The following is a 12,682-nucleotide window of genomic DNA, read 5'->3' as shown; positions in this document are numbered from 1 at the left end:
ATGGAAACTAAAAAAAACCGTTGGAATCTTTTCAATCTTTCTCTCTTGAAAGGAAGATTTGGTTAGTCTGGACTTGCCAATATTGCCCTTATTTATCAGGATGGTGGTACTAACCCGTCCAGATTATTTTTGTGCAACAATTATTAAGATAAAAAGTCTCATTTCACTTGGACCTTTAATGAATTTCAAAAGGTTCCAACATTCTTTGGGAGATTTCTTCAACTTTCTCAAGAGTTTGCTCTATAATTGTATTCTCTTACTAAGAATCGATCTATAAACCAGTTTAAAATAAGTCTGTAAGTTATCTGTTGGCTGCGTTACTTCTTTGGCTCAGTGTTCTTCCAAGGATAATTTTGATTTTAAAGGGTAACTGAAGCTCATTACCGAACTTATTAGAACTGATCTCTGTAGCATTCCATCGTACCATTCCGTTCCATTCCATACCCTGTAAGTATTCCATCGTTTATTTTCCATCTGCTGTAGTTTTCCCTTCCTGTTGCACGACATATTACAGATGAATAACAAGATGGGAGAGCGAAAGCCCAACATTTCCCTGGTGACCGAGTAAAGTGAAGCCAAATATTTCCCTTACAATTTTCATGCAATTCGTTTTTCACGTGTACTGCCTTTAGGTATGTACGAGTGTGTAGGTACACTTAAGAGCTCGAAGGATTCGTATCTTTGCGTACGTTCGATAAGTGCGGGCTTATATCTGCTTCTTATTCTTTCTATACGTACTCGCATATCTTTATCTACATCTACATCTTTTTTCTCTTTTTTTGGCTTTTGTTCCTCCTCTTTCAGACGCTACGCGAATTTCCCGAAGAGTTGCGCGGCGACGTCTCCATGCATCTCCACCGTGAAATATTACAGCTACCAATATTTGAGGCTGCCTCACAGGTGAGTGGCTCCTTCGGGGGATGAGGATGGGGGATGTGAATGCTCTCTTTCAGGGGTCGACCAGGAGGCTCAGACAAATGGGACGAAATGGCAACGATGGCAAAATAATCAGAAAAGCGGAGCGAACGGCCCATTGGGGGGATTCTGGAGCAGTCAAAAGTTAACTGCTGGCTTAACAGAAATGTTGGGGCTTCCCTTCGTTTCGCTCTTGTACATACATATTTCGTATGTTACATACACAACACACATGTACTATATGCACAGGTCTACGCATAAACCGACTTATGGTCACAGGTAAACTTTCTGGCCACGAATTTTGGGCCAGTCAGCTCCAGCCAGCGTCTGAAGCGGAGCATGAAAAAGGTTTTAGGGAAAATTTGTAGGCAAAGATCCGAATGCAGCAACAGAAATTCGCCGAACTTGAGTAGTTTTCGATGCCCAATGTCAATACCCTTGTCAACCTCTGAAAGCTTACCTACAAATGGGTCCTTTACGAGTTTTCGTGTGAGTGTTTTTCTGGCTGCTGATGGAATGGAGTTCCGTTTTGTGTGTGCCCCACCTCGGTCTGCCCTCCACGAAGTAATTGATTTCTCATTTACGGTTCAGTTCAACCAACCTAGGACTGCTGAAAGCTGACGAGTTGATGTCTCGTTTAAATGGTGAATTATAGAAAGGAGAAGGTAGATATTCTTAAAGAGTAAACGAAGGCAAGTTTATAGATATTTAATTCAGAATTGTGTTGCTATAATTTATTCAGGGATAGAGAGAGAGAGTGTAGGAACCGTGACTCGTCTTTAACTTGAATAGAATAGAGCGCAAACAAAATGAATCTAAGCAAAACAAAAACGGACAAAGGGGAGTGCGAACATTCATAAAGCCCATTCAGCAAGGCAGCGGCTGTGCAAATAAAAACCACTCAACAGTTATAAGCGCGCTTTAAGCCACTTATCGTGGCCAAATGCGAGTAGAGGGCGTGCAGTGGCTGCTGGGAGGCGACCGCAGGACATTCCAGGGCAAGGACACAGCTGTTGTCGTTTTGTTTCATTGCGCAAATAAAGCGCGGCAACCGCTGAGCTTAATGCCTGCAACCGCCATCGAGGAGTCGGCATCCAACAGTTCAGCATTCCAGCAGTCCAGCAGTCGAGCAGTCGACCCCAAACAACAACAATTCCTCGAACAGACCAGAATCGGATCTATTTATATCTGTACTTTTGTTTGGGGGGTCTTGTTGCAGGGCTGCCTGAAGCTGTTGTCGCTGCACATAAAGACGAACTTCTGTGCACCCGGCGAATATCTAATCCACAAAGGCGACGCCCTCAACTACATCTACTATCTGTGCAACGGCTCCATGGAGGTGATCAAGGACGATATGGTTGTGGCCATTTTGGGTGAGTGTTTCATTTCGAAAATGTCCTATCGATAGCTGATTCCCTCATTTTACACACATATGTATAAGCATATCTACCATAGAAAAAATCAAAATGCAGGGTATCTAAAGTGTCTGCTGTCGAAGCTGCGTTTCTTTCTTGCCATTTCTGTATAAACTAATTTAATTTGTCGTCTCTTTTTCGAAAAAAATATGTACGGAATTTGGAATCTCTAGAAATATTCACTAAGTATCATAAATGTCCTCTGGTTTCAAGTCATTTTTATTTAATTAATTATCTTATATTCCGGCATTCCTTGTTTAGTCATTTCTCTTTGCGTTTTTCCCCTGTATGATTTTCGTTTCTTTTATCAGCCATCGGTTCTTATAAATGACAAATTTTCATTCTGTTTATGTTTCGACTTTGGGCGTTTATTGAACTTTTGCCAGTTCATTCACGTCAGGCTCTTTGGCCGTGCCCCTGGCCGCTTTCCACTGACACTATGGCGCAGGGAGTCATCTGGTTGTTTATTCATTCAAGGCAGACATCGTCCTCGTCATCCACTCTTACATTGACACTGAAATCAACTTCGGGCCCCCTCGACAAAAGCCAGGCTCTATTTTTATGCTCATTGATTCTGCTGGGGACTCTGGCCTTGCCTGTAGCTGGATATGGCCCCGATTAATGCGTCTGACCTTTACCACTCTCTCAACCAATCTCTCGCAAACTCCACAGGTAAGGGCGACCTGGTCGGCTCCGACATCAACGTGCATCTGGTGGCCACAAGCAATGGACAGATGACGGCCACCACCAACAGCGCTGGCCAGGATGTTGTCGTCCGCAGCAGCAGCGATATAAAGGTAAGTAACAGTTTCCTTGCTATTCAAATGCGTATGACGCTTCATGTGGGGGAGGGGATCTGTGTCCGTGTGGCAGCATGACTGTGACCGTATTTAAAAAGAGGGGAGCGATGTTTGTGGTTGTGAGGGATATGCAGTAATTAAATAGAATCTATTCATATACCTTTCATTGCCTAAGTTCTTAATCTAGAGGGCGAACTGCAATGAATGGAGAACGCTGTTTCACTGATGGTAAAGAGAAAGAAGAAAAGAAAAACTTTCCAGTCCAACTAACCTATGGTTACATCTGGACACTATTCCTTTTGATTTCCATCAACTTATAATGGTTTTCCCTGAAAGAGAGAATGATAGTTAAGAACTAGCTCCAGCCAATAGTCTCTCTATCTTTTTTCCCAGTATTAGCCTGAAGTTTTCTGCAATGAAGCAAGCGTAGAATAATTGTCTATAGCCCTCTTAGACGGTCGGCTTCTTCGACTGTTTCTGTCTGCCCTTTAATTATATTTTTATTGTAGTGAGGGAGTTCTTTAAAGATTAAATTGTGTGTTGAATCGAGTGCAATTTCATCAGGCTTGTCGTAAACTTTATCGCGTCGCGTCCAGAGTCTGAGAACGCAATCCTCCCGGTGGTATCGCTCGGGTCCGGCGGCCTGACGGTTTCGGTTCAACATGGTTGCACAGCACAGTTTACACTTTACCGAGAATTCTTTCCTTTTGTGCAAGCAGAAGGTCAATGGGGCTTAAATGCTTTTACACCGCCCTAACCCCGCCTTCCCTCCAATCTAAATTATGGCAATAATCTTGGGGCGGTTCAGGTTACTAAAGATTCACGGCTAATTAATTGGCCCCCTCTCTAGTCTGGTAGTCGCTGTATTCTTGGAAAGGGACCCGAGTCTCTGTAAAATGATTAAAACAAAGAATTTCGAATTTTATTGTAGCTTAATTAGTTGAGGAATGTTTAATTTGGCATAGTTTCAACAGAAAGAGAGAAAGAGAAATACGAGGATGCGTTGCCACCTTCTTGTCCTTTGGCCCTTGTCGTTCCTACTATTGTTCGTATACCCTTTTAAATGTTTATAGTGGCTGTAAGGAAGACTTTCCAACCTTATATGAGAAAAGGTTGTTTATCAGAATGTGGATTCTCCTGGATCCATAATAGCTAAGCCCCTAATCGAGCGACCTGCAAGTGTATTCCAATTTTCGGTCTCCAAATATGGCCTTTTCTTCTTGTTTATTCTTACCTTTGCTTTTATCTCGTGTTTATTTGCATGTCTGCCCCGAGAAAATAAAGTGCAGACATTCTGGGTATGTTTTCGCACAAGCCAGCACCAGCTGCCAGCACCGCGGTGCGCCCCTTGTAGGCGCCACTTCGTGTTGGCAACATCTCTCGGGGCACGGGTCGTATGAGTGATACTTAAGCGTTCCCCCCTTTCACTGCGAGTGAGTGCTGGTTTGTTTGATTGTGTGTGCGAAAGTGTGTAAACGCCAAGATGGCGCTCTTAAGTTTGTAAAGAATACAAGACGCAAGGCGTCAACATTAAAATGTGCGCCTGGTGGAAGGCGGAGTAGTCGACTGGTGGAATACCCAGTCAAAGGTTAAGCATTAAGCTACATACTAGTATACCTCCCCAAAGATAAAAGTAGAGTTGAAACTATAGATGTAAATATATCTTAGGAATGTGTTCATCAGTAAAAAATCAATTGACGGGTGGCAAAGAGAAGCATCTCTTCTCTTTCCATTGTTTCTGCATTGTCATGAGTGAGGCAGACTTTCACTGTGATTCAATACACGCCTTGCTACCCCGCATTCCCGCTGCTTCAGATTTTGTATCTTGTTCATGGGTTTAAACAGCTTCCACGCCTCCGGCTCAGACTCAGACTAAGACCCAGACCCAGACCCCACTCCAGATACAGATCCCCCCCTGAGACCCTCAGATCCAAGTGCATAATCGTTTAGCGGCAAACGGCTTTTGACTAACTTTCTGTCTTTCTTCTCCTCTGTCTATCTACAGGCGCTCACCTACTGCGATCTGAAGTGCATTCACATGGGCGGCCTGGTGGAGGTGCTTCGGCTGTACCCCGAATACCAGCAGCAGTTCGCCAATGACATCCAGCACGACCTGACCTACAACCTGCGCGAGGGCTACGAAAATCAGGACTCGGACATCGGGCCATCCTTCCCGCTGCCCAGCATCAGCGAGGACGACGAGAACCGCGAGGAGGGCGAAGTGGAACCAGCAGACAAGGAAAATGATGCAGGTCCGGGCGGAGGAGCCGGTGGTGCTACACCCTCGCCGCTGCACAGCGTAAGCACTGCTTCACCGCTTCATGCCACACGATCCCCACTCCTGGGAATGAACAGTCCACGGAACCAGCGGCTGCACCAGCGCGGACGCTCTTTGATCACGCTACGGGAGACGAACAAGCGGCAACGGAACCTCAATGCGGCCTGCAGCCTGGACCGAGGCTCCTTCGAGGAGCCAGACACAGAAGGGGAGGAGTCGGGGGTCGCCAAGCGGCCATCGCTGGAGCGGCTGGATTCACAGGTCTCCACCCTGCACCAGGACGTGGCGCAGCTGAGCGTTGAGGTGCGCAATGCGATTACCGCGCTGCAGGAGATGGCCTTCACCTCCACGGCCATGAACTCGCACAGCTCCTTGAAATTTCCGCCGGCCCGCTCCATTCCGAACATCAGCGGAGGGGCCGGTAATCGGTCCGGATTGGGCCTGAATGATCCAGCTGGGTTGGACTTGAAGGGCGGACACCTGTCTAATGGTGCACCAGAGGTGGCGCCTATTTACAGGAGCTCCTCGCATCCGCCCGAGGTCTGGGGTCGAGATGTACAGCTGCCGGGCAGTAATGCGGCCAGCTCGAAGTCGGAAAAGGCATCCCCGGAAACACCAGCAGCCGCCGGCGAACACAATCGGACGACGGCCAACCGCAGCTCCCAGACAGACTTCTACCGCATCGACTTCCCCACATTCGAGCGCTTCGTGTTGGCCAATCCGCGCCTGGTCCTGGGCCTGTTGGGCATCGAGCCGGCCATCAAGACCGAAATGGAGCTCCTGCAGCAGAAGCAGACCCTCCAGATATCGCCACTCAATACCATCGACGAATGCATATCCCCGGCAGATCCTACTCTAGGAAGCTCCAAGGAGCGTTTGCTTGGGCCGACGGGAGGGTCGAGTACCGGACGCATCTATCCGCCACTGGACGACGAGAACTCTAACGATTTTCGCTGGACCATGAAGCAGTCGGCCAGCCACCACAGCTGTTGCAAGAGCACTGACAGCCTGCTGACACCGGAGGAGCAGTTGGCTGCCCAGCAGCCGCCTGTTGAGGGCCCACCTCTGTCCCAGGAGCGATCCAAGCGCGTTCGGCGCAGCGCAAGTGGTAGCAATTCGAGCATATCCAGCAGCAGCTCCAGCTCCAACAGCTGCGTGGTCTCGCAGAGCACTGGCAATCTGACCACCAGCGCCTCGGTGCACTGCAGCAGTAGCAGCCAGAGCGTGGCTAGTGTGGCCACCACAAGACGCGCCTCCTGGAAGTTGCAGCACTCGCGCAGCGGAGAGTACCGACGGTTGTCGGAGGCAACCGCAGAGTACTCGCCCCCAGCCAAGACCCCGAACCCGATTCCGATTCCAGTGTCAGCGGCAGCAGCCGCCATAGCCGGTTATGGCAGGGACGAGGAAGAGAGTGTGGAGCTACTAGGACCTCGACGTGGCTCAAGGCCAATTCTGCTGGGCGTGAGCCAGGGGCAGGGCCAGGGCCAGGCCGTGAATTTCCGCTTCTCTGCCGGCGATGCTGACAAATTGGAGAAGGGACTGCGTGGCCTGCCATCCACTCGCTCCCTACGCGATTCGAGTGGCAAGTAGGAGTAAGAGGCATTGTTTATGGATGACTGGATGAATGGATAGGTGGGTGCGTGAGAGGCTTGAGGGAGGTATGAGGGTGGCATGTGTGGACTCATTTACATGCAACCCGCTGTGCGTGATTTATGGCCTAATTAATACTGAAATACGAAGACGCTTGTACATTTAATATTGTATCTCTAAGATACAAATACGAGCTGAGTTTTCCATTGATTTCTCCCTTAGTTATGTTCTTCAGATATAGGTTCAGCCACTTATCTTTAAAAGTAATCGAATAACGTTAGAATAATGATTAATTCAAGCGAGTAGCTTAACAGAAACGTACATATACGAAATTTGGTTGTTTCCCTTTAGTTACGTTTAATTTCAACATCATTTAATTAGCTAACTCTGTATATTATATAATTAAGATTTGAGTCTGATAAGTATTTATATCCCTTAAGTTGCATTCCCAAATTTAAGTTTAGGCCAGGCAGGCGTCTATAATCAGGGGTGAACCAGATACATATTTATTGTACAGCATATCAGAGAGAGAGAGAGATCCAAATATATTTGTAGCCTAGTCTATTTTTGTAAAGACCGCATCAGGAATCGTTGAGCAGGCAAAGCAGTCCACCAGTCCACCGATTGTGTGGCTGTCGGCAGGAAAAGTGCAGTGCAAAGAACAGATACCTAAATACATATATTTTTTTTTTCTAATCAAACAGTTATAGATGTTCCATATACATACTCGTATGAATGTTATATTTAAATATACAGATACCTAGATAGACAGGTAAAGGTTATATTTCACAATATCTCAACGGTTAGGCCCAGGCTCAGGCAATGGAATGCGAAACGAGGCAGATCAGCGAAGGTACAAATCTAAAGACCTCCGATTAATGTTAGTTATATGTATGTACCTACTCGTATATATGTATATGTGTATGTATATGTGCATGTGTTTAGAGTTTGCTTAGCAACTGAAATCACAAGATTATTGAAAACACTTTAACAATGGGTGAAATATTAACAATCTTGAATTAACGACTCCAAATCGGAGATGTTCTCAATGTAAAGTGCTAGGAAAAGGTTTTCCAAAAAGCTGGAATTGAGAACATGCCTGTATAGGGGGATATTTGAGAAATTGGAGCTACCTGATTGAGTATAGATTATAGATCTGGCAAAGTAAGTAATAGGAAAGTACGTATTTTGAAGGGGGATCCCACACATTTGTAGAAACATAAGAGAGCCCCATCCACGCTTCGCTAGTCGGAGATGGGGGTCCCATAGATTATGCTAAGATAATCGACAATCGTGTGCACATAAAATACTGTGTATATTGAATGGACAGAGTTCTGCTTTAAAAGTGAACTTTCGATCGTTTGGATAAGATGATGAATTTTGTGATCCGCAGCGTGGAGAGGCAACATTAATTAATCGACAGAGTGTTTAATTCGGTGTTTGTTCAATGGTTACAATGTTCAACTGAAAACTGAAAACTGTGTACATTTCTGGCATCCCATGTATATCCTGGTATATGTACATATATTGTAGTATATGTATATCTGAATGTGTACATTTGTAATTTGCTCCCAAGAACTATAAAGACTTAAGCTTCATTCTATCTTTGATGTAAGCATTCTATGATAATAAGTGTGTAAGTTTTATATGTGGTTAGATGGATAAAAACGTCCACATATGTTTTAGCCAAGCCAAGCAAACTGGCCTACAACCTAAGCAGAACTTTTCAATTGAGATCTATTAAAGCCAGCTACCAGACAGAGCATCTATTAAACGTTTTTAAATGTTTTAACCTAATGTTATCAAGACTATATACAAGTTAATACATGTAGTTATACACAAAAATCATACAAGAATATCCGATATTTCAATAAACAATAAACTTGATGTGACAACTTGAATCGACTTTTGCTGTGCTGTGACTGTGGCTTTCCCTCTGCCAAAGAAGGGTGGGATAGGGATGCAAGTCGGAATTGAAAATCCCAGCAAAGCGTTTGCTAATTGACCAACTTTTATTGACGTCCATGAGCGGCTTTTCCCGTATGATTCACCGAACTTTAATGCGATTAATTCAATTGGTCTGATGGTCGGTCATTTGGCATCATTTGTGTACCATAATCCACTGACCAGATTGCCAAAGTTTGTATGTCAATCGAGGTATTAGACCAGCCAGGGGGCTTGTCTGTTGTATGTTGTCTCTTGTTTAAGGTAAGCGCATTAACTTCTGAGCCATATATTCAACACGAAGTGCGGAAAAAATAAACGCATCGTATATTACGCTTAACACCACATCTTGGTGGTAAATAATAAATGCTGAGTGCACAAAACTTCCACAGAAAGAGACGAAAATAGCACCAAAACAATTCCAGGGAACTAGAAGTTCCACAGAAAGCAATGTCCGGTTCAGCGTGGCTTGCACGTGTTGGGATTATGAATGAGTGTGTCATCTGTTTTACATCTGTGTCACATCTGACCGTAATCATCAATGCAACATGACAAATAATTAGTTTTTATTTTTCGATTAACATACTTGCACATACATATATGTATGTATGTACATATGTATATGGATGTATGTACATACAGTATAGCCATAATTTTCAGTTTGCTGTTGTTTTAAGAGCTTTTCCATCGACATTTTTAATTAACAGTTAATGTTATCCATCAAATTAATAAATATTCTATTAGATTGGCTAATTACAAATAATTGTGATACTATATTTTTATACCCGATACTCAAAATGAGTATTGGGGTATATTAGATTTGTGGTAAAAGTGGATGCGTGTAACGTCCAGAAGGAATCGTTTCCGACTCCATAAAGTATATATATTCTTGATCAGCATCAATAGCCGAGTCGATTGAGCAGCGCCCGACGTCACGCTCAGACTGATTTTCTGTCTCTCTCGCACGCACTCTTTGTCGTGTCGTTTAATATTAGCGGCGTCTGCCGGAGGAGAGCCATACTGACTTAGTATCGGGTATAACCGTAGAGTTGCGGTGTCCGCAGCAACTCACAACGTTCCCCCTCGTTTTTTTTTGTTTTGTTCAAATTTGTTGTTTATTTCTTCTCTCGTTTATGCGCAAAAGTGCGTGTAATTCAATTTTTCATGCGCTGCCCAACAGCCGGGGCCCGGACTCGACGCCGTGTGACATGGGATAGAGGTGGAGCGGGGGCGTAGTGTGGCAGGAGCTACCTTTTTATTCTCGAAAAATTAAGACAACGGACCGTGCCGTGTTGCGAAGCACAAAATATGCGTTGGAGGCATATTTGGTACACCGTTTTCTACGGTTCGCCCTTTTATTGATGGCCAATCCGTTTTCAGTTATCCAATACCGTCATGGTTACAGTTGCCATTCGGATGGGCGTTATCAATTTTTGATGAAGGGTCCTAGAGCCCTGTGTGCGTATTAATAATTTGGAATTCGTAGAGTTCGTTGTGTGTTATAGTATATGGGCTATTACGAAGCAAACGAGATAATGAAATGTAATTATAACCAAAGATCGGGTTAGTCCCGACGGGTCCTAGGAACTGCAAAATTGTCCCAAGCTGCGTCGCGGTTAAGGGCGCGTCTGCGCCTGCGTCTAATAGAACCCGTAGAAGAAGCAGAATTAGCCAAAGTCCTTCGAGCGTCCAGGTGAGCGCGAACTGTCATCCAGTTTGGGAGCGTTCCCGAGGGCAGCGATGCCGGAAGCCAGCGCTGCAACCGCATCCGCTGACGATTGCCACCCACATCGAACACGCTCCTTGATAGGGCCTCCTGCAAAGCAGGGTACGAGTGCTGCTCCTCTTGTGTTGGCGACAGCTGTTGCCGTCCGGGCATCTGAGCATATCCCGCAGGCACCGCTTGCGAAAGGCTTATTAGCGCGGGACTGCTTCTCTGAGCCCTGCTGACGCCCAACGCGTCTATGGTGAAGCAATCTTCTTCCTCGATGTTCAAAGCCGCGTCGAAGCTAGGGCAGTCATCGTTATTCATGCGAGTGGCGAACTCCACAAGGCTATGAAGCACTTCCCTCGCCTGTTCCTTTTTAAGAGCCTCCGCCGAGGTGCACGGCATTTCCACATCATTTCCATCATCCGGCACATCGTGCACAGCGCGATACTTCACGTTCAAATCGTAGGAGATCAAGTGGTCGTACGGCGAGCGGGCAAAGTTGATCAGCTCGTGGATAAACTGATTTGTCTTGGGCCCAAAGAAGGTAAGCAAAGTGTTCTCGAACTCGGCGCTCTGCATGCTGACATGCGACAGCATGCCGTACAACGCCTCGAAAGCTTTCACCATCTCCGCCTTGCTCCTGCATACGACAGCTGTATCGCGGATCGCCCACTCCATGATGCGGTGAATCGCACACGGATCCTTTCTGTTGGCAAAAGTTGATCAAGAAGGGTGTCATTGGTCGCCATGGCGGACACTTACCTGAGCACCCGAGGGCTCCACTTGCGGAAGCTGCGCGTCTGCCGTGGTGGCAGCGAGTACAAAGAATTGGCATACACGTAGACGCGCCACAAGATCGCTTGACGCGTAGACATATTCCTGGCGAAATTCTGCTATTTGCTAAACCGAAATTTGCTGAGTCGATTCTCGATCCGAAGTGAAAAAAATAATACTTTTTTCTGCTGATAATGCCAACTGCAGCTGCGCTTCCAATGCGCTTCTCGGCTTAAGTTCCACAAGACTCTGAATCACAGAAGGGTAAGATTTATTTATTTATCTAGCGCAAAACAGCACACAAACAGTTTACTTCAGTCTTCGCTCAGAAAAAATTTTGCAAGTACTTGATTTATTTTTTTGACAAGAAAATTGTGACGGCTTGTTCATTATTAATTCATTAGATGTGTATTAACTGAAAATACCAGATGTGGTGCAGGGTTGTCAAATAATCCTCCAAGAAAATGAGTACACAAATAAAATGTAACTCCTTTCAAGTGAGTTTTTTGTTTTTGAATATGTAGTACCTGATATGATAGTAGATCTGATCTTAGCGGTTTCAAGTATACAGCAGGAACAGTGAACCCTGTACACAGTGCACACAAAATACCACGTTCTGGTTTTACTGTACTGCCGAAAAAAATCACTTAACACCACAGCCTCGAAAAAATTGATTTGTATTCATTGATATATTACATTATTAATCCGATACGGACAGAAATAAACTGTGGAAAATCGCTGACGGGCTGGAGACTAGTTTACATTAATGCAGGCACATCTGGAGAAACTATAGGCCCTTGGTCAAACAACCCATTGTTCAAGAAATGTGAGTAATTTAACCCTTTGTAACGACACTTAATTCGAAACGTCACCCGTCAAAATGGGAATAAATGGAAAATAAATTCATTTTGTTCGTTTTTTTATACCCGATACTCAAAATGAGTATTGGGGTATATTAGATTTGTGGTTAAAGTGGATGTGTGTAACGTCCAGAAGGAATCGTTTCCGACCCCATAAAGTATATATATTCTTGATCAGCATCAATAGCCGAGTCGATTGAGCAGCGCCCGACGTCACGCTCAGACTGATTTTCTGTCTCTCTCGCACGCACTCTTTGTCGGTTCGTTTAATATTAGCGGCGTCTGCCGGAGGAGAGCCATACTGACTTAGTATCGGGTATAACTGTAGAGTTGCGGCCTCGCAGCAACTCACAACGTTCCCCCTCGTTTTTTTAATAAAAACAATACAAAATTAA

General features: G+C 45.1%; 2 protein-coding genes across 6 annotated transcripts in view; one reads left to right on the top strand and one right to left on the bottom strand.

The window, feature by feature from the left end:
- The window catches only part of LOC108160537 (potassium voltage-gated channel subfamily H member 8), a 51,281-nt gene extending 42,396 nt beyond the window's left edge, over positions 1-8,885 (top strand). For all 3 annotated transcript variants that reach the window (XM_017294599.2, XM_033391467.1, XM_033391466.1), the window contains exons 14-17: positions 805-900; positions 2,135-2,288; positions 3,003-3,127; positions 5,136-8,885. In XM_017294599.2, the coding sequence (XP_017150088.1) occupies positions 805-900; positions 2,135-2,288; positions 3,003-3,127; positions 5,136-6,998 (2,238 nt within the window). In that variant the 3' untranslated portion in view covers positions 6,999-8,885. The remainder of the gene's footprint in view (positions 1-804; positions 901-2,134; positions 2,289-3,002; positions 3,128-5,135) is intronic.
- Positions 8,886-10,109: 1,224 nt separating this feature from the next.
- On the bottom strand, positions 10,110-12,042 carry LOC108160814. 3 transcript variants are annotated; one of them, XM_033392297.1, is made up of 3 exons: positions 11,955-12,042; positions 11,416-11,676; positions 10,110-11,359 (listed from the first exon to the last, which is right to left on the bottom strand). In XM_033392297.1, the coding sequence occupies exons 2-3, from the start codon at positions 11,526-11,528 to the stop codon at positions 10,507-10,509; spliced, it is 966 nt and encodes a 321-aa protein (XP_033248188.1). In that variant the 5' UTR covers positions 11,529-11,676; positions 11,955-12,042; the 3' UTR covers positions 10,110-10,506. The 3 variants fall into 3 exon arrangements, with proteins under 3 accessions (XP_033248188.1, XP_017150527.1, XP_017150528.1); XM_017295038.2 differs by lacking the exon at positions 11,955-12,042 and adding an exon at positions 11,741-11,827; XM_017295039.2 differs by lacking the exon at positions 11,955-12,042 and adding an exon at positions 11,734-11,815.
- Between the last annotated feature and the right edge of the window lie 640 nt (positions 12,043-12,682).

The sequence above is a fragment of the Drosophila miranda genome, chromosome 3 (assembly GCF_003369915.1).
Source record: "Drosophila miranda strain MSH22 chromosome 3, D.miranda_PacBio2.1, whole genome shotgun sequence".
NCBI classification, from domain to species: Eukaryota; Metazoa; Arthropoda; class Insecta; order Diptera; family Drosophilidae; genus Drosophila; species Drosophila miranda.
Note: the sequence above shows the minus strand (reverse complement) of the source record. Positions and strands in the feature narration are given on the sequence as shown.

What these genes read in the sequence shown, in the direction of transcription:
- LOC108160814 (XM_033392297.1), bottom strand. Translation starts at nt 11,528, where the DNA reads ATGTCTACGCGTCAAGCGATCTTGTGGCGCGTCTACGTGTATGCCAAT. An exon ending in TGGAGCCCTCGGGTGCTCAG is followed by an intron (nt 11,360 to 11,415) that starts GTAAGTGTCCGC and finishes TTTTGCCAACAG; the next exon opens with AAAGGATCCGTGTGCGATTC.